The following is a 22220-nucleotide window of genomic DNA, read 5'->3' as shown; positions in this document are numbered from 1 at the left end:
GGAGAGAAAGGTGTTAGTGCTCGTCATCTACTGCATACCTGAAACAGTGGTAAAATTATAGACTATTTGTGCTCATTTTCTGAAGGTATAGAATTTACACTGGGTGTACTTATAAATCATTTTTAAAGGAAGAAGGAATTACCCAGCCCTCACAAAGTACACTCCGATTTTGAACTTGTTACAATTTTGCAATTTTTTTAAAAAAAAATCACATTTAGAACTTTTTATCATAAAGAGTAAATTGATACTTACAATTCTAGGTTTGTTCCAGAATTATTGTCTCTAAAGGTGATGTGTGTGTGTGTGTGTGTGTGTGTGTGTGTGTGTGGCACACGTACCCATTTAACACATGGAGTTAGTCTTCATGTTATGGACCCTTTTAACCAAAGTGCCTACCTCCCATTGCTATTTATTATAAGAACTGAAGAAATAATCCTTCTCAAGAGCATGCGATGAGCACTCACAAGTTACAGGACATCCTACTGTGCCATATAAGATTACGGTAATTTGGGTTCAGAGGACACCCTGCTCAGATGAGCTGAGAGAGGACAGGTACAAACACAGTGGATAAAGGAAACAGTGGCATGAAGACACGTATACACAGCAGTGCTGGGAGGCTACAGGGTAGGAGCGGGAGGAAGAGGGATATGTGTTAATCAGGAGTTGCCATCTGGGGAAGATTGCCAGGCCCTGACTGACGCCTGACATTGATTAATCGATACTCCATCCTAGTGTTTAACAAGTGTTACATCCAAAAAGTCTTCTGTAATATTTAACTTCACTTCCTTCAGCTTCAATTTACGCACGTTTCTTTTGTCCTCTCTTCAGGAGAGCAAGACAGCACCCAGTAGCAAAGCACTTTATATTCATATATCTGAAGAGGATGTTTTTTTCTTGTGTTGTGTTTTGTTTCGTTTTTTGGTCATAACGGTCATGCTTCAATCTTCTCCAGACTAAGGAAAAACACATTTTTAAAGATAATTTAATCATTCCTCAAAAAGCCTGTTTAATTTGACTGCTTAATAATTAATAAGCCTTGATACTGTGCTTTAAGTGTTTACTTTTTGGAAAGGAAGTTAATAATTTTGACAATGATGTGGAAAGATTTATTTGGTTTCTATTTCAAAATAAAATTTTGGAACCAGAGTCCCGAGAAGAATCCTATTAAAATAAGAGGTTTGTGGAGTACAATGGACATTAGGATTACTGAGATTATTGAAGCTAACAATAGTATTTATCCATATTAATCATATTCATGGATCATACTTCTCATTATTGCATTCTACTTTTTGGAAAAATATAAAGTGTCTCTGTTTCTATATAATAGTATTATGACATAAGAAGATTCGGGGTAAATTTTTTAAACTTTGGTGTGTTTCACAAAGACCTCCATTTCTTTTTTTTTTTTTTTTTTTTTTTTTTTTTTTTTAGCGGTTCGCGGGCCTCTCACTGCTGTGGCCTCTCCCGTTGCGGAGCACAGGCTCCGGACGCGCAGGCTCAGCGGCCACGGCTCATGGACCAGCCGCTCCGCGGCATGTGGGATCCTCCCGGGCCGGGGCACGAACCCGTGTCCCCTGCATCGGCAGGCGGACTCTCAACCACTGCGCCACCAGGGAAGCCCAAAGACCTCCATTTCTTTTCTCTGCACTGAAAACTACTTTGTGCCCCTATGTACTGTACAGAAATTGATCTGCAATACATGTGGAGTCTCCAAGGGTATATTTAAATTTAGTAATTTTATTGCTAACTGTGAAGTTAATCTGCACTGTATGTGCTCTTTTCCCCAGGAAACTGAAGTAGCAGTTCAAGCTAAACAGCCGGATGTGGAAGGGATTTTGTCTAAAGGGCAGCATTTGTACAAGGAAAAACCAGCCACTCAGCCCGTGAAGGTAATGAAGCAACCTCTAGCAATATCCATTACCTCATAATGGGTTATGCTTCCCCTGTTGTACATTTGCCATTGACATGGTCTATTTATTATCGATGAAATAACTTGTAAAGAAATATTGGCCATCCTGCAATAGGAGAGGCAGAGCTATCTTTTTGATCAACATATCCTATTTATGTATTGTGATCTTAAGGCTATTAACGAGTCATTGCATTAAAGGACTCATTTCTGTCCTGGTGCGCTGCCATCAATACAAAAAGTACTCCCACCTTCAAGGTAGATTAAATTCTTTGAGGCTCTGTTGCTTCGCTTGCCAGCCTTGATGCTTTTCATATCATTTGGCTTCATTCAAATCAAGCTACTGCATCATACTGTCTGTCTCCAACAGCTGTAAAGAATCACAATATGGTCCATGACCTTTCTTTTCTCTGTTGCTCTTTCTTATGAAAGAGGAAAATCGGCATTCGGGCTTCAGTACTTTATTGGGTCAAGAATTTTTAGTGGAATGTCATGTAATTGCTTCTCTCTTCGATAAAAAGCTGGCCAGGGAGAAAGCTTTCTACTTCTTTCTTTTCCCCATGTGCATTTTGAAGTCTAGGACACATTTATTCACAGGGCTGTTACATGAAGAGAGAAATGGGAAACCAGCTCAGTTTTCAAAAAATAGCTAATCAATGGCTTCCACTTGCTAATGAGAGTCCAGTGATAAATAGACGTTAGGTATAGGTCACCTTATTTTCTGTACCTGACCAAAATTATAATGGCTCCCATTATGATGAAGGTTCCCAAGAGCCTGTAATGGTGGCTGTTTATTGATCAGTCCTGGTTTCTCTAGCTACTGTTGCAGGCTGAGATTTAGTGGGCCTCACCCTCATGTTTAAAACTGCTCTAAAACAGTGCAGGTCAATAACCTCATTATACAGAAGTAGTTTGTCCTTGCAAATAACACTGCCATGACTTACACTGTGTCGCTTCATTTCTAGAAGCTTGTTTGTTTTCCTTACAGTTTACAAGGGGCTTTTTCTTAGGTAAATTTGAAGTTTCAGCCTAAACGCAATGTCCAAACACCAGGTGGTGAAAGGCACAGATTTCCTCTGTAGATATCGATAGACATTTATACAGGAATACATTGTCCCCACTCCTAACATCCCCCCAAAATAATTTGCATCCAGTGTAGGCCTGGTATGATAATTTTCATAAAGTAGCAATGTGTACAGTATTTAGATTGGAGAGCTAGAAAAGGTCCGGAAAGCAGCAAATTTCAGGGTTTCTTTTGATGCTCTAGAGAAAGCCAGTCCCCAAGCAGACAGCTTTCTCGATTAACAGAGTGACTTTCATAGCAAGCAATGCGACAGACCAATGGACCATTTTGTAGGTCTGTTCTGCCTACTCTTGTTTGATCCTCAAAGACTTTATGCAGGATTTGGCATAATTGTTACAGATTACAGACATGCATTTCAATTGGCTTTTGCTTTAGTGCCTTTATTAAAAAACAGAGGGAAAGCCTTAATTGAAAGTCAACCAGAAAATTTTTGTTTTCATTGTATGTAAACAATCCAGGCAGTTGAAGCTAATTTATCATACCCTCAACTCCTGGGCCACTGTGAGATCTAATTTCTATTGTAGCATTAGTGACATAAGAGGGGAATTACCTTTCTGAAGTGAAAGAGAAAGCAAGGAGGTGTTAACGTCCTTCACTTTCATATCCCTTGAAACGACTGTGTAGAGACAGCCCTCTTCTTTCTTTTCTCTTTCCCTCCTTCTCCATGTCCTCTCAAATCAGTTCATTGGGGAGAAGCACAGCTTAAGTGAAAACTCATTCCTCCTCTACCATTTACCCCTCAAGTTTGGAGAGGAATCACCGTATCAGGTTCACAGTGGCAAAAGGGCAAGATTGATTTGGGAGATCAGGAGTGTGGAGAAGTAGATTCTTCACGTGCAGCTTTTGATAAGGGCCATGACCTTGGACACACTTGAAGATTAGCTGGGGCTTGTGGTAGCCTAAAACTCTAGAGGCTAAAACACTACCTCATCATTCAAAACCTGGAACCCAGCAATACAAGGTAGCAAGCTGTGGGGACTGTTTAAACCTCTGCGTGGATCAAAACCTTCTTTTTAAAGATTAGGGATGATTTTTCTAAAGGGTGAGCCATTGCTCTGATAGTACATAAACAAAGCCTGTTTTAGACTTTGACTTCATATATCAAAATTTAAAAATTTTGCCCTTCCTAATGCCTTTCCTCCTTAACTTTGAGATTTCTGACTCCGTAATAGAAGGGAAAAGCGTACAAGTAGCCTGCAGTACATTTTCATGATAGAAGTTTGTTTTTTGTCTTGGGGAGGAGGTACATTTAGAAACTATAACAATTATAAAGAAGATGGTGATAGTCTTTAAAAAGAAAATGAAAATCCCTCATGGTGTGTATATAAGATCCAGTATCTAAATGGATAAGTAGTATGTCCACCACTTGCAGAGATTCTAGTTAAGGACACATCAGAAAATGATTCTGTTTCTTAGAAAATTGACTGTCTATTGGCACCTCCACATTCCGCATCAGACAAGCTGTCTGCTTACCTCCTACGCTCACCTCCCAAGCTGAGTCCTGTTTGGGAGCTGGGCTCATCCCTGTTCGGTTTTTTTCCCTTTTTCTTAACTTTATCAACTTCTCTAGGATTTATTTAATTTTCAAAGATGGTAAATTTTTAGTTTCTTTTTTTGTCATCCCTAACTAAACGTCTTCCTTATTTTCTTTGAGGATTTCCTGATAAAGATCAAACATATATTATGAAACAGTTCTACTCATGACATAAATATAGCACTAGATCTCTAATGCAAAATTACTGGAAAAATCTTAGAATAATATGATTGAAGAAATAAGCATCTTTGTTTTGCTTTCTATCTCTTATCTCGCTCTCTCTCCCCCTACACACGCGCACACACTTTTATTTCATTTGATTTGTACATTGTTCCTTCATCTTAACTTCAGAAGTTGTTGAAGATTGGTTGGATAAGTTCAATAAATTGTTTAACGTTTTGATTAAGTTATACTTTTGGTAATAGTATTTTATGTTAATACTGTTAATCATTTTAATGTGTTCCATTTTCCACAGAGTAATGAGTAGGTTCCTCAATAGCACCAAATTTAGCAGTTAAAAAGCAACAAAAACAACTTCCATCGGTAGCAACAATATCGACAGCTACAAAAAAAAAGCCATTTGTTATTCGATTTAAAAAAAGGTTAACTCTCTTTTGAACTTAAGCATTTAGATAACATTTTCTTCTATTTGTACTTATTCTTTAACTTAATTTGGAACACTGCTCTTTATGTTAAAAATTTTTAAATGTGTGTATATATTTTGAAATACTCATATCACCTTCCATTATTAGAACTGAGAACATTAACAGAATTTAAAATGTCTTAGTAACTTGGTAAAGTGATAAGATCACACCAGCTGTTTGCTTTGCTAACTTTTTAGATTAGCCAAAAAAAATCTTAACATGAATCTAATAATATATTTTATTACTGCTCTTGATTCTTTTTTTAACTATAAGAAAAAAATAAGGTATTTGGAGCTTTCTATATTTGGCCAAAGGGTTCCACCCCAACCTTTAACACAAAAATAATTACTGTAAACAAATGGTCAAGAGGCCAATTATAATCATCCAGGCATCATTTCCCCCAATATAAGCTGCAAAATGACAGCATCATTAGTCATTTTCAATTATAGTCAGTCAAAACCAGGGATGTTTCATTTTCCCAGCTGTTTTGTTGTTAATTAACTAGATTAAGCTGGGTTTTTTTCTCCTGAGTTTGTTCTACTGCCAACATCAACATCTTAACATTTCTAAAAACGTCTTTGGGTTTATTTATTTATTTTTTTGCCTGATAATTTAAAATATATCACTCACAACAGATGTGCATCTCAAAATTTGTATATGGTATAGCAGGTCAAGCGGTATCTTGTTGGTCAGATGTTGCCCAATTAGATATTACGGTTATAACAATATTTGGATTTTATAAATCATCTATCAGGCGTATGATCTCATTTACCTGGTGCAACTTTTTTTTTTGGTAACATCAGAATCAATAGCAAGATAACAGATATGAGTTTGTCCCCCCAAATGAACAGATCCATTTTGACTGACTTATTTGATAAACACAATTTCCGTGTCAATGATAATAGAAGCAGTTCAGAGAAGAATTATAGAGCGCAACAGTATTAGAGAAATTTTATAATTTATTAATACATAAGTAGGAGAATTTCATTTTTTTAATGCAAATTAGCTTCACAACTGAGTAACAAGTCTTGACTATGAGAGGTTGAATAAATGGTAATCACTTATGCTTGAATATAAGGAGAGCCCCACTTTCCCTCTGAGAAGATAAAATTTATAATAAATTTTTGAGCAACTGATAGAATCATTTAGGAATGTGGATGAGATTGTCAAATGCCTAATTATATTTAATTTCTTAATTGATTAGCACTTCCATATTTGAAATCTCACATTTTATAAAATAACACACTAATTAGGAACCTTGCTTTTGGCACGTTTGTATTGTATAGAAAGAGTTCATTCATAGATGTATATTCCAGAACTCTAGAGCTTACTGTCTTCCTTCTAAGTGATTTGCAGTATGGCAGTGTTTGGATCCCCGTATGGTGCTGTTAAACCTCTCTGTCCAAAGACAACTAGGACGATAACTATAATAAAAAAAATTAGGATTATTTAGCTTACTGTAGCAAAGGAGAAAGCCCTCAAGAGAGACTGTGGGGCATCTCAGTTAGAGGGAATTGGCAAGAGCTGGCTGAATGATTCTAAAGAGGAATTAGGGAGGAGGAAGCCATTTTGGATTAGATGCTTTCAAGAAATGGAGTCAAGGTGGTGATCAGGTATCTAACAGTTTTTATCTAGAAGGTGAAAGGATTAAAGCAGGGCAGAGCTGTCACTGTTAAAGAAGTAGCAGTGCCTCATATTCGTCATTTTTGTGGTGACAGAGTGACCTTGTCTCTGTCTAATTTATTTTCTGTGACTGTTTTTTTTTTTTTCTTTTTTTTTTTTTTTTTTGCGGTACGCGGGCCTCTCACTGTTGTGGCTTTTCCCGTTGTGGAGCACAGGCTCCGGACGCGCAGGCCCAGCGGCCATGGCTCACGGGCCCAGCCGCTCCGCGACATGTGGGATCTTCCCGGACCGGGGCACGAACCCGTATCCCCTGCATCGGCAGGCGGACTCTCAACCACTGCGCCACCAGGGAAGCCCTCTGTGACTGTTTTTTTATGTTCACTTGGGACCATCACACCTAGCTAACTGCCAGTTACCAGAAGGACCGTTTTTCACTTCTTCAGTGTTATCACTGGAATATTTATCCCTAACTTCGGTGCCCATTCCCAAAATATTAGGAGAGATAATCTTTTCATTTTTCTTAGATGTGAATTATTTACACCCCATCAGAATAACTTATTGTTTTGCTTTTTAAAATTATCTTTAAAAGACTTGTTTACAATGACCTTCACCAGTTGTGTGAGGTTATACCCTAGGAATAATTGCTACTGGTTTATCAATTTTCTTCACTTCCTTTTTTTTTAATTAACCAATTCTGGCTGATGACTTATATAAGCATCCCAAATTCATATTTCTTGAGATTATTTCAGGCTACTGTGCAACTTTGTTGTTCAAAATAAAACAATTGAAACCCAAAAGACATTATAAGCTAATATGAACTGAGTCTTTTGTGAGGAACTATTTTGGGGAAAAGTCTCAATTTAGACTTACTCAGTAGTTCATGCTGGAACTGGACAAGCATTTTAGAATTTTGAATTTCACTCCTGGTCCTCAGTTGTATTAATTGCATTTATAGAGACAGACATGGAGACATAGATGTTTCAATTACAATATTCACATGCACGTCTGTGTATATAAAGCCACAGGTGGATTCATTTATTTATGTAGCAGATATTAATATCATGCCAAACATTTGACACAAGAGAAAACTATAAGATTTTAAAATTTTGAAATCCCAAGTTCAGGTAGTTTAGAATTATATTCCATTTTAAGTTTAAAAAGGAAACCTATATTCAGAAATAATTTTTTCTTGTAATTTCTGCTCTTCATAAAGAAGAAATTTCACATTCTTTGATATAATAGTCTTAACATTTAATGACTAACTCCAAGTAAATTATATACAGCGGAAAACAATGCTCAGGTGCAAATGCCCGCTATAATGAAATTAGTTTTGCCCTTTTAAAAAATGATCTCAGGGGCTTCCCTGGTGGCCCAGTGGTTGAGAATCTGCCTGCTAATGCAGGGGACACGGGTTCGAGCCCTGGTCTGGGAAGATCCCACATGCCGCGGAGCGACTAGGCCCGTGAGCCACAACTACTGAGCCTGCGCGTCTGGAGCCTGTGCTCCGCAACAAGATAGGCCCGCGCACCGCGATGAAGAGTGGCCCCCCCTTGCCACAACTAGAGAAAGCCCTCGCACAAAAACGAAGACCCAACACAGCAAAAATAAATAAATTAATTAATTTTTTTAAAAAAAGTAAAGGTCAATAGTTAAAATTAAAAAAAAAAATGATTCTCAGAGTTCCTCCTTTTTGGTAAAACAAGTTTACTATGACTGTTGAGTTTTGAGCTCTTGTGAAGAAAGCCTGGGATCTGCAATTTGCTTAGCTATTCAAAGTTTGAAAACTCTAGAAATCTAATCAAGAGTAGGACTTGCTAACTATTATTCCACTAATTTTATATTTAAAGATGTTGGAATTTAGACATACATTTGATTCCCTTAAATTTGGTTAAAGGTTATTAACATGAGTAGCAAATTACCTTTTACAGATTTTTATGAGCACAGCTTAAAGTTTGTTATGTGAAGAACGCTGCGTTAGCTGCTGCAGCCAAACATTTTTTGCTACCCAAAGGAACTTTACAGCCTAATAGAAAAGATGAGAGAATTAAAAATCTGGGCACATGCCAGAGAACCAAAAAGCAAAACCAAACCAAACAAAAAAGAACTTCCATAATATATAAATCATCAATTTCAACTCAACACCAGGTACTTGAAGAAGTTGTAAGGGTGTTTTTGTGACCAGCTGAATCAAAATCTGTAGCCATTTTATGTGATGTTGTTTGCTAATAATTATGAAAGATTGGGAAACATACACTTCTGAGCTTCTTGCATTTTTGACACTTTGCAGTATCCTCAGATGTTTGTGGTACATGGGGGTTACTACTTAATTTTTAAAATCTCTGCATCTGAAATTATATGGATATCTCATTTAACCATCTGGAAATAACAGTGGGCAAGATAACATTCTAATAAATGAATAGACCATTCTGAGTTTTATGTATTAATAAAAGGGAATTGAATATATAAACATGTTATTTTCAGGATAGCCTAAACCAAATCTTTTAAGTGTTGAAATATTTTCATTTTAACTATTTTAATGAAAACTTCATTGACCGTCTTCTGTTCTGCTTCATTAAGCGGTGCATAATAGCTAACCAACAATTTTACAGTACTTTAGAGTCCACAGAGTTCTTTTCATGTAAAATATCTCATTTAGTTTCTCCAACAAAAGTATGGGTTAGGTGGTAGTGTTATATCCACGTTTCAAGGATGATGAATTTGAGTGACCTACCTGATTTGCCAGTGATCACACAACCGGTAATAATGAGTTAGGACTGGAATCCAGGACTTCTGATTCTAAAACACAGTGTAATTTAATTTTTTCTTAATTTGCAGGGTCATCATTATAAGCATCGATTATTCTATTTCATTGTACAGTTATTGATGCCAAAAACTTGGCCTCTATGCACTGGTGCCTCCTAATTGAATCTCGGAGACAGAGTTTGGGGTGAAGTAGAAAAGATTAGCTTTATTGCTTTGCCAGGCAAAGGGGGATACAGCGGGCTCATGCCCTTCAAAACTGTGTGTCCCAACCAGGGAGAATTTGGTGAGGAGTTTTATAGCAATGGTTCAAGGGCGGGGTTGCTGATAAGGATCTGGGTGTGTGCAGGGCCTGCATTCCTTTAATCTGGCCTCAGGGGGTCTCCTGATGAGCTCCTGTGGTTCTTGAGGTTATCAAACTGTGACCTTCTCTCTGGAATGAAGAACGCTTCATCAAGGAGTTAGCATCTTCCATTTGTTGGGGGTTTTAGTTCTGCCAAAGAGCTCAAAGATATTGTTATGTGTATCTTTTGAGGTGGAACCAGGATTCTGTCCCAAGGCTGCACTATTGTTTTTTGACTGCTCCTCCTTTGTCTCCGCATCCCCTCCCTTCCCTGATTAGCAACTGTTCCAACCTGCCCTTTGGAACTCAAATGAGGTCAGGAAGGCTGAATGAAGCCTATTTCTTACAAACAAGAAATGGGGGACACAGAAAGACTTGTGTCCAGGAGCCCCGCCGGGTCCTGTTCAGTTACATTATGTGCATGGAATATGAAGTTCAGTACTGATCACTGTTGCTTCAGTTGAGACCCAGAGGAAGTAATTTTCTTTTAGAAGCCAGGTTGTAAGATAAATACTTTAAATATTAGAATCTAACTCAATGCAGTGAGATGCTTACACCATGAGAAGAAAGTGAAACCTAAGCCAACTGTAGAAACAGCAAATTCCCATCTCTCCTCACCCACTCACTATGGGGCCATATGCTTATTGAGCGGAAGAGTGGGCAGATCTCAGCAGTATGTAAATCAGTCTCTAATCTCCCTCTCCCTCTCCTGGCATATATAGGTGACTTCCTATAGGTTAAATGATGTATGATGAGACTTCACCATCTGCTGCACTCTTATCCCTTCAATAAGTGACCAAGATCATGACATTTTCTAGTTGTCTACTTTTACATTTATTGTCTCTTCCCTATTATCTATTGCTCTTTTGCATAGATAGATATATTCATTCACTAACCTTTGATAATATTTAATTCTCAGTGTTTAGCTTGATGTCAGAATGGAAAAATATCTTCTGCATGTCATGAGTTTCAGCGGTGGTTTTCCTTACTGATCAGAGGCATTTTTTGTTTGCTTTTGGATTCAAGGCTTATGTTTTAATAAATGAAAAGAGTTACATTCATTGATGTGATAGTAAATGTTTAACAGCATTCACCCTGGGAGAAGAAATTAAAAGCCCTGATTTGACATGATCTCAGACACAATAGAATAAATAACCTTAAGCGCATAGATGATAGTTAAAATAGGAAGTGATGACTTTTTAGTATTTAGTCCCGTGGCAGCTTTTCTTAAGTGGGATTCCTCAAGAAAATTAAGTCCTATAGAAAATGATTTAAGGACCTATTTTCTTTTTTTTTTTTAAGAAGATGTTGGGGGTAGGAGTCTATTAATTAATTAATTTATTTTTGCTGTGTTGGGTCTTCGTTTCTGTGCGAGGGCTTTCTCTAGTTGTGGCAAGCGGGGGCCATTCTTCATCGCGGTGCGCGGGCCTCTCACTGTCGTGGCCTCTCTTGTTGCGGAGCACGAGCTCCAGACGCGCAGGCTCAGTAGTTGTGGCTCACGGGCCTAGTTGTTCCGCGGCATGTGGGATCCTCCCAGACCAGGGCTCGAACCCGTGTCCCCTGCATTAGCAGGCAGATTCTCAACCACTGCGCCACCAGAGAAGCCCCCTATTTTCTTATTTTTGTCAAGGATGGTACATATCTAGTCCATTGTAGATGCTTAGGTAACTTATTACTTATAATGGACACCTTAGGCCTTGGTCCTGGACAGTCAGCATCAGCATCAACTGTACAATTGTTAGAAATGTGAATTCTTGGGCCCCACTCAAGACCTATTCAATCTAGAGCTCTGGGGCTGAGAGCCAGCAATCAGTGGCTTAACAAGACCTCCAGGTGATTCTGACGGTCCCAAAGTATGCGAACCACTGCTCCAGGGTATTAGGATAAACTCTCCCCCCAATCCATTGAGAAAGTTTGCCCTACGACCTCTGAGTCCTCTGCTTCCAGTTAATGGGAAAGGAAAGGATGGGTGCAGAAACCTCACTCATTTTTTAAAAGTGTCGGCCTAGAACTGACAGATATTACCTCTGCTCCCATTCTACTGGCAGTAAGTAATCTTATGGTTACCCAGTGGTGCACTGGAAGCAGCTTGTATCTGCTCATGAGGGTCTATTAGCAAATTTTCAGGCATTTTGTGAGCTACTTGACATTCTCTTGGTAAAATTGGCTATAGTGGGAGTATTTACACCACGGAAATTAGAAAATACTAAAATCAGTTATTTTCCCCCAGAGAGCCAATTGTTAACGTATACCAACACATCACAGACCATATAACGGGCTTGGCTGACTCTACTGGGAGCTCTGCAGCTATAATGACCTCAAAATGGTCCTGCTTTGAACCAAATTGGCTGAGCTTTTATACTCTCACCTTGATCAGTCCTTGAATGAGGGCTGCCCTGGAAAGGGAATGCCCTGGGGCAAGGCAGATCTCTTCAGCTGAGACAGTCCCTAAAGGGACTGACAACTGAAGGATGTCTACTGAAATCTTCTTCACCATTTGGGACAAGAGTCCTTCCTTAAAGTAGACTCTGAGAGGCTTATCCCCATGCGTACCACAGCCCCTCTCTCCAAGACTTGCTAATAGGATTGATCTGGGGTGAGTGAGGGCCGTAAGATATTTTTAATGTTCTCTGGAAAATTCTTGTGTGCAGCCACATTAGATACATTTTAAAAGAGTCAAGCCAGTTGCTGAGATGACACTGTTGTTTTGTTTATTTGTGTTGCTTTCAGTAATGTTTGTGCTCTACTTCCTTTCAGTGAAATTGCATCTGGAGCAACAGCCTGTATGCAGCAAACAATTGATAAAAATTTGTAGTGTGGTTGGCTAAAATAATTAAAATACCTTTGAAAGGAATTCCACCCAGAAAATTTACTTTAGAAATAAAATACTATAGACATACAGTAATGTATTCACAAAATAAATTAATAACTTCATGAATTAAGTTACTTCAAGATGTTAATCAAATAAATAATGTGTGCTTTTCTATTAAAGAGGAAGTTAGAAGATCTGAGCTCAGAGTGGAAGGCGGTAACCCATTTACTTCAAGAGCTGAGGACAAAGTGGCCTGGCCCTACCCCTGGACTCACCACTACTGGAGCTCGTAAGTATGCTGGATCAAATTCTCTGTGGCTGTAAACACTTGCTCAAAAGCACAACAGTGAGATGATCCCTGCGTAAAAGGGAAAACGTGTTGCAATTCTGAAAATAGGAATAAACTTGTATTATTTACTCTGCAAAATGTCTTAGAGTAGGTTCCTTAGAAATAGACTGATTCAAAGTATGGAATGACAAAAGTATATTGGGGTGTGTTCTCCAGGGATGCACCTACAATGAAGAAAGGTCCACGGCAGCGACAGCAGAAGGGGCTGAAGGGTGATTTGACTGCAGCAGAGACCTCAGCCAGTTCCACAGGAGCCTTAGAGCTGGGCTGGCTCTGCAGAGCTGTCCTGAATTGCCTCTGTATTCCTGAACTAGGCAGTCATTGCCCAGGGGCTGCCCGCTGGGAGGAAAGGGAGATCTTAGAAGATTCTTCTGGGGCCAAAGGCAATTCCAAGTAAGGAATACCATCAACAACCAGTACTCCCAGTAGCAGGGATGGGTGTGTTGTCCCTGAAGAAGGAATCAGGGTAGAGCTCCAGAGTAGCCTCCCAAACTAAATATGTGAGGATTCCATCTCAACAAATCCTATAACCTTTAGATAATCTTCTTCAAATATGCCTGCGCAAATTCCTGAAACCACAGAAACACACACAGTCCTCCTAGCACTTCCCCCTTGTCCCATTTAAAAGTAATCTTAAGAGCTCTTCCATTTTTAGTTTAAGAAAAAGAAAAATGGACCGTGACTACCACAATTAGACTTGGGAGAGGAATGTTTCTACATTTAGCTATAGTCTTAACTTTTGTTTTTATTGCATATTTTCAGTCTATTTTATTTCACTTTCTATTCATTTGTTAGTAGAAGGTATGCATAAAATCTCATGGCAATGTTAAGGCTGGCTTTGAATCTCATGGGCAAGGAGCCAGAAAACTTCTCTGCTGTACCAATTCTATAATTAATTAAGCAGAACTAAAAAAAACATCCTTGGTTGTTTTTTTCTGTTACGGTTTTTTGCTTCCTTTTTTTTTTTTTTTTTTCTTTTTGGTCAATCTGGGACACCACAATTGCTATATCAGGGTTTATATTCAACTAATTATATCAGGTTTATTTCTTTTTACAACCTGTAATTTTTGGTTCCCTCAGCACATATGCACAGTTTGTCCCTATATAATCATCTATTGGTATTTGTTCTCTAGCTTTCTCCTGTATATTCAGCCTCAGACTCTCTAACTCTGTAACGAGATTGGGTTCTGATGATTTGTTTGTAAGTTTGTTGTACTCTGAACATAATTATGGGTTTATGCCCCTATTTAAGCTACTATCACGTGGTTGGAAGGTTCCAGTGGCGGGGCACAGAAATCTGTTTAACCTGTAAAGTACCTAGATGTGACAATAATATTTCTAACGCAGAATAGATTCAAAGTTCCAGTTTCAGTTTCCAGAAACATATTTAATTCATCCATTTAATAAATATTTATTGAGTAACTTCTATGTATTGAACATCATACTAGGTGCTGAGGATGCAGCATAGAATAAGTTAAGGTCCCTCCCTTCATGAAACACATATAGTTGACCCTTGAACAACATGGGTTTGAACTGTGTGGGTCCACTTATGTGCAGAACTTTTTCAATAGTAAGTCCTACAGCACTACATGATCCACAGTTGGTTGAATCTGTGCATGTGGACATGGATACAGAGAGCAGACTGTAAGTTATCCATGGATTTTCGACTGCAGTAAGTCAGCGGCGCTAACCTCAGTGTTGATCAAGGGTCAACTGTACTCTGATTGGAAGAGAAAGATGATGAGCTAATAAAGAAGAAAACAGATACTATCTCGATATTGTTCAGAGTTGTATAGTCCACAGATTGATATCAAATGGACACTTGTTAGAAATGCAGAATCTCAGGCCTCACCTCAGACCCAGTGCATCAGAATCTGCATTTTAATAAGATCCCTAGGTGATTCGTTTGCACACTGAAGTTTGAGAAGCACAGTTATGGAGAACAAGAAAGCAGGGTAAGAGGAAAAGTGAGTGGGAATGAAGACATGATTGTCTGTAGTTGGGTCAGTGAAGCTTTTCTATTAAGAGAATGCTTAAGAACATGAGAAAGTTGGTGGAAGTCAGGAAGTAAGCCTGGATGTATATATCAAGGGGAGACTGTTCCAGGCAGAGAGAGAACAATCAGAGCAAAGGCCTTGATGTGGAGCAAGATGCGGGAATAGCAAGGAGACCAGTGAGGCCAGAGCAGAGGGAGAGGGGACACATGGCCAAAGCAGAGGGAAACTACATCTTTCATCTCTCCTCCCCTACTTCCTTCTCCCCCAACTAAGAGTCTCATCTGCCTTACTACTCCTTCCCTTCCCCCACTTCCTCCACATTGCCACCAGTAGGGAGAGTCTGAGAATGCCCTCAGCTCCAAGCCACTGGTGATAGCTGGTGGAGTTGGGGCCAGAGCTGGAGAAGAACTGAGGGAAAGAGGAACTTTCTCAAAAGCAAGGCCTTTCATTCCTTATAGCAAACTGACAAAGAGCTGGGCATAAAGTAAAAATGTTAAATGCACAAATGTTAAATACAAGTGAGTCAGGTCCAGAGCTGGGCACCAAAATGTTACTAAACTCAGGTCTGGCTGCTCGCCACTTGAAAATCAATACCCGAAAGGCAGTTGTTGGTGGAAAGGAAAGTTGCTTTTAATCAGAAAGCCAGTAATCTGGGGAGAAGGTGGACTCATGTCCCCAAAAAGCAACGCTGAAGATTCTGCTCGGCCATGAAAGTTTTAAAGGGAAAAGGGGAAGTAATCTCAGTTAATAATTGGGATGGGGGTCAGAATCATTGCCATCCCCCACTGCATGCAGGCTTGTCAACTTCTTGTGATCTTTCTTTAGATGTTATCTTGTTCACACAGTTTGTTCACGAGATTGCTGAAAGGGAAGCTAGGGAAGAGATCTGGTCATCTGTTAATTACTTATTCTTCATTTGTACTTCTTTGATCTATGGAGAGAACGAACAGGTTAGGCAAGGTAGTGTGTGATCAAAAGATTTGGAAGGTGTGCTAGGGCCAGAGGTGAGTAGAGCATGACGGTGCCTGGTTTAAAGTTAGTGACAAGACACAAGGCACCTCCTGCAGAGAACTCTTTCCTGCAAAGCGCTCTTTCCTGCCAAAAGCTGCTTATAAAATCAAACGTTCTTTTTTTCTTTAACATGGTAGTTTAAACATCAGAATTGAATTAAGAATGTTTAACTTTCTGGAAGTCAGGAATATAATCTGAAATAAATACAATATAAAAAGGGAAAATATAATTTGTAATACAGCTCTGATATATGATTATTATTTCATACACTATATTGTAATACAATATAACTTATCATTCATTGTAGTAAGTTTTTTTCCGTTGCACTCCTACTGTTGTGCGAGCTGCTTTTACATATATGTCTTTATCCTCAAAATAATTGCCAAGTGTATACGGTTATACACAGTATTTTTAAGGTAAGGATCTCAAGGCTTGGAGGGAAAATAGTTAGATAAAGGCTACACAGCTGGGAGGAAAAAGAGCCAGGATTATAATCCAAGTGTGTCAGGCTCCAAAGCCCGTGTTTTGTTTTGTTTTGTTTTGTTTTGCTGTGCCTTGCACTATCTCTCTGTCCAAGAACCTAATGGAAATTCTAGATATGAAGGCAGCTAGCCAACAGTTAATGTTATTTAACTCAGTCTTAGATGTATGGGGAGTAAAAGTGAAATATGTTTCTCTGTCTTTTTCACTTAAGGAATAGAAAAAATCAGTTTATTCCATTTGAATTTCTTAGAACCATAGAACTCTGAACCTAGAATAATCATTGAAAGTATCTAGTTGAATATATTTCTTCTGTATGTGTGGAAACTGAGGCCCAAGGGGCCTTTTTAAAAATACTAAACCAAGCTCCTTTATGACTGCTTACTTACATTATGTCATGTGGTGAGGTGGTTCTGCCTGAGTTGTATAAATTATTTCAATTAGCAGGACAAATAGGCATGCTGGAAAGAAACTTTTTGCAGTTGTTGCTTAGATACCTAAGTGTATCAGTTTCCTATCTCTGCATAAAAACACCCAAATGTAATGTCTTAAAACAAGTGTTATTACTTGCTCATGATTTTGTGGGTCTGCAGTTGGGCTGTGAGCAACTTAATAGGTATTCTGAAGGTCTTACTAGGGGTCATTCATGTACATGCAGTTATCTGGCAACTCAACAGGAGGCTAGATGGATTCACTCAAATATCTGACAGCTGGCTGTTGGCTGGAGAACCTTGGTACTTCACAAGGCCTGTCATCCTCCAATAGGCTGGACTGGGCTTCATTATATGGCATTCTCAGGGCATTGTTTCAAGAGGATGAGGGTGAAAGCTACAAGATGTCTTGACCCTAGACTCTGTAATTCATACATCACTTCTGCTACATTCTATTGGTCGAGACAAGCTTTCAGTCCAGCCCACATTCAAGGGGCAGAGAAATAAATCTCCCCTTTTGAAGGAAGGAGCTGCAATGTCACCACAAAGGGATGGGCACACAGGGATGGGAGGCTGTATTGTGGCCATCTTAACACCCAAACCACTACATTGAAGAAAAAGGGGGAAAGCAGAGATCAAAGTGTTGGTCTATATGCAGTGTCCTATGTCAGTGACTCTCAGACTTTACCATCATCAAAATCACCCATTTCTCGGGGCTTCCCTGGTGGCGCGGTGGTTGGGAGTCCGCCTGCCGATGCAGGGGACATGGGTTCGTGCCCCGGTCCGGGAAGATCCCACATGCCGCGGAGCGGCTGGGCCCGTGAGCCATGGCCGCTGGGCCTGCGCGTCCGGAGCCTGTGCTCCGCAACGGGGGAGGCCACGGCAGTGGGAGGCCCGCATACCGCAAAAAAAAAAAAAAAAAAAAAATCACCCATTTCTTATTAAAGCACAGATTGTGGGGCTTCATTTCCAAAGTTCCTGATTCAGTAGATCTGGGGTGACGCTTGAGAATTTGCATCTATAAAAGGTCCCCAGATGGTGCTGATGCTGCTGGTCCTGGGACTGCCCTTTAAGAACTACTGCCATAGGCCTATGATGAGTGGGGAAGGAGTTCATCCCTGCTTCCTGCGAGCAACCTAGTGCGGAACCTGAGTGAGAGCCAGTGCTGTGGATGCCAAAGGGACCTCCACGTTATTTCAGGACCACCCGCCCCAGGACTTTGTAGCTTGGGAGTTCAAGTAGATGTACAGCACGCCTAGGCAGTATTTGCCTAGCAGAGCAGCTTAGAGACCTGTGGGGAGAATAGCCATGCTTATACAAAGCTCCCCTGGAGACTCTGATAAACGTTTAGGTAGGCAGGACTTTGAATCAGACTGAAAGGCCTGCTTGGCAGATGGAGGCAAAGAGCCAACAAATCTGGTTGTAAATGTCAATGTGAATCCTTTCTTATCCACAAGCTGCTGGGTCTGGGAACATTCACATACCACAATACCCGATTTAGCATTTCCGAAAGAAATTGCATATAGAACATGCTTCATGTGAAGACTCCAAATCAGGATGTTGGAGTTCTTCAAATTTCCCAGGGTGATAAGTGTGAAATGAATGACCGTTGTATAAATAGACACATAGAAGTGCCAGTTAATAGAGGTTTCTAATTGATTAAACACTGGGAAAACCATCTCTTCCTGTAATTAATTTTGGCGAGAGCAAGTCTCAAGTGTAATTAGGAAAATGCTGCACTGGAGGTCAAGAAACCTAAATTCTAATCTGAGCTGTGCTGCCAACTAGATAAGGGATCAACACACTCTTTTTGTAAAGAGCCAGATAGTAAATATTTTCAGCTTTGTGGGTCATGGGATCAACTTTGTCAGTGTATACTAAAAGCAGCCAAAGCATAGACAATATGTAAATAAACAGCATGGCTGGGTTCCAATACCACTTTATTTACAGAAACCAGAAGCGGGCAGGTGGGAAAAAATTTGGCCCTTAGTGGCCTACCCATATCCCCTCGGCACTAGTCCTTCTTGTGAACCCTGAGGCTTCTAAATGCGAGCACCTGGGGCTCTGCCCAGGCACTTTCTCTCGCCATAGGAGCAGCTCACTCACTTGCAGAGCACGTTGGAAGTGCTGGGAAGGAGGCATCCCTAGAACAGTACTCACCCACTGATGGATAGAAGTGGATGCATAAATACTGTGCCCTCTTTATTCCTTGAGTAGGACAGCTCCAGGGCATGGTTCACACCAGACGTCTCCAGGGGGTTGAACCACAGTTGACCACAGTGGTAACCTGTTTATTAGCATACCCTGTAGGGACTTCCTTCCCATTCCTATTCATCTCCTTACTCTTCCACCACAGCTTTCTGGTATCATCTACCAATTAAACTACTTGTAATTAAATCCTTGTCTTAGAGCCTACTTCTGGGTGAACCTAAATTAATACAAAAGGTCTTAGAATTAAAAGCATATGCTGTTAATCGGAACACTATATCTCAAGCAGTGATTTATTTATCTCCATCTGAATTTTTGAAGGCTATACTTAAGTACCAAACACATATAAAATTATTTATACATTTATTAGTCAAACTTCACTTGCCTCTCTAGAGTTTAATAAAGCATCCCAAGGCTATTTCAGTAATACTTTAAATATCTAGGCAATTTGAGAAAAACATGAGGTTAATTGGAGCTTAAATATAATCTTGGCATACTATTTATTTGTTTGATTTAAATTGTGAGAAAACCATTTATTGTGAAAACGGCCTTCGTTTATCTGTAATGGTCATGAGAGAAGAAGGAAGGAAGCTGTCAATTCGTTCTCACATTCTTACTCCTCCTTTGGGTCCCCATCCTTCTCAGAAACACAAGGAGGAGTGCCCCCCACCCCTTCCTGTTTTGGCTAGGTTTCCAACTGTTAATTCTGCTTCCGCTGAACCCTTAGGATAAGGCACATCACTTTCAGCCAGGTCTTTCTCCGTCTCGCTAACAGCTGACTACTTTACTGAAAACACCTAGAACAAGGCTATACCATCATTGGTTTTATAATTAAAACCTCTAAACCTTAAAAACTTCCTCAAAGTCTAAGACACTAGGCGTAAGATTTTATATCAGAAAGTGAGGTCCCCTAATCAATTATGACAACAGGATAAGAAATGAATGTTTGACCCTCCCCAAGAGCGTTCAAAGCCCTGAGGAACTACAGAGAGCCTCCAGCTCTTGGCAGCAATAAACTAACTAGTTAATTAATTAACTAACTCATATTTGTATACATCAGTGAGGTGAGGGTGCTTGAAATATAATGAGATATGGTACACTATACAAAGGAAAGTGACAGCAGTAAACCCTGGCTGGGGAGGCCCCAGTATTGGTCACATTGATCAGAAGGAAGTCTTTGGATGTAGGCCATGGGAGTCTTTGGTCTCAGGCCAGGTTCTTCAACAATGTTCCCTGGTTCACAGGGAGGATATAACAGTGGTGTCATTGTTAATATCCAAGAAAGTGATAGACTGTGAAAACTAGAGTATTTAGATGTTAATATCCATTTTGTGATGATGAAGTTCCCTTTGTTCTTCCTCTCTTAACCTTTTGGCAGTTTTATTACTTCGTTACCATCTCCGTTTAGGGCTGAGCTTTGGGGTCTGAACTGGCAAAGGAAGAGAAGTTCCAATCCATCATTTCTAATGCTTGTTGGAAGCATTCCTGGAAGTTTCAGTGTGTGTGTGTGTGTGTGTGTGTGTGTGTGTGTGTGTGTGTGTAGGAGGAGGAGAATAACATCAGTAGTTGAATAAAGTATTCTGATCATTGGAGATCTTTCAATTACCCATACCCTGCATTTTAACAGAAATAAAGGGTTTATTATAGTAAAGTTACCTTAGCCTTCTTATTTAACTCCTTCTAAAAAAGGACCTTTGCTGGAAATCACTATAGAATATACCATAATGTTGAATTTCTTCTCAAGCTCTTATCAAGGAGAAATTAGAAATGTTTAAACATATTCATGAGAATAGGTACCCCACAGCCCACAAAAGTACGGCTTCTCCATATATTCCTAATATTTTCCAAAATTTCACTTAATCATTTTGAAATTGAATATAACTTAACCCTCAAAGAAAGAAGATTCCAAAAGGAAATTGTAGCAGTTTGCACTTAAATTGTAGATTCTAAGATAGTGATCTGAAAGGCCTTTGAGAGGGCATTCATTCTTCTCCACTATCTTCACGAAAAGCTCTTTCTCTCTCTCAGAAGCAATCTTAAGGTTAACTGCATCCTCCTTTTAAAAATCAAGAGTAGGTGGCGTTCCACCACTGCTGATATACTTAAAACCATCTTTCAACTGCCTAACCCAAGTTCCAGTTACTGTCTAAATTACTTTTTGAGTAGGAAAAGTACATTTAGACATTCTTTGTACATGTAGAGATTCTTTAGACATCTCCCTTCAAACTTTCCTTTTCTGGCACAGATCAGGTGAGTGCCCATGACCTATGAATAAAAAAAGCTGTCTCAAATGTTTAAAACATCTCTGTTTCTCCAGTGTTTAAACATCTCTGTGTCCCTGCTTCTAACCTCCCAGGTGTGTTTTCCATACTTTTCTCTGTTGTGGGCTTCAGAATTGGACCCAGTTCCATAATTACCATTCTACTCATGACTCAGTCACATCACAAAGTCTGCATACCCTTTTCCTACTTTTATACGATACTATCATTCTGCCTGCAGTAACGTTCTACTGGCTCGTACTAAATTGGACAACTATTTCAGGACCTGGTATTTTTTTTTTTTTTTGGCCGCATTTTAGCTTAGTCAGTCATGTCCTTCTGTATTGGAACATCCAAAAAAGGTTTTCTTTGTGATACGAAGTATCTTTAAATTGACTCACATGATTTTATCATCAGCATTTATACATACTCATGTTTTCCTCATCCTAGAACTATTCTACTTCAACCATACATACTCCTCCAGGTACTGCCAAATCTCTCTCCTCTCATTCATGGCCACTCCTTTAGAAAGAGTCATCCACATTCCTCCCTCTGTTTTTCCCCCCACTGCAGCCTGGCTGTGTTACCAACCGAACTTGGGTCCACTCGGCCAACATGCCCCAAAGCCAGTCTACTGACACTGGGTTGTGGTGAAGGAAAGTACCGTGTTTATTGCAGGGTGCCAAGCAATGCTTAAAAGACCCAAACTCCCTGATGGCTTTTAGACAAGGGTTTTTAAACACACTGTTAGAGGAATAGTGTCATATGCCTCATCAACTC

At 39.6% G+C, this 22220-nt stretch overlaps 1 protein-coding gene across 1 annotated transcript in view; it reads left to right on the top strand.

Moving 5' to 3' along the window:
• The window catches only part of DMD (dystrophin), a 2251544-nt gene that overhangs the window by 1500600 nt on the left and 728724 nt on the right, over positions 1-22220 (top strand). The window contains exons 49-50 of the mRNA XM_049704774.1: positions 1788-1889; positions 12887-12995. Coding sequence (XP_049560731.1) covers positions 1788-1889; positions 12887-12995 — 211 coding nt within the window. The remainder of the gene's footprint in view (positions 1-1787; positions 1890-12886; positions 12996-22220) is intronic.

This window comes from Orcinus orca, chromosome X, assembly GCF_937001465.1.
Source record: "Orcinus orca chromosome X, mOrcOrc1.1, whole genome shotgun sequence".
Lineage (NCBI taxonomy): Eukaryota > Metazoa > Chordata > Mammalia > Artiodactyla > Delphinidae > Orcinus > Orcinus orca.
Note: the sequence above shows the minus strand (reverse complement) of the source record. Positions and strands in the feature narration are given on the sequence as shown.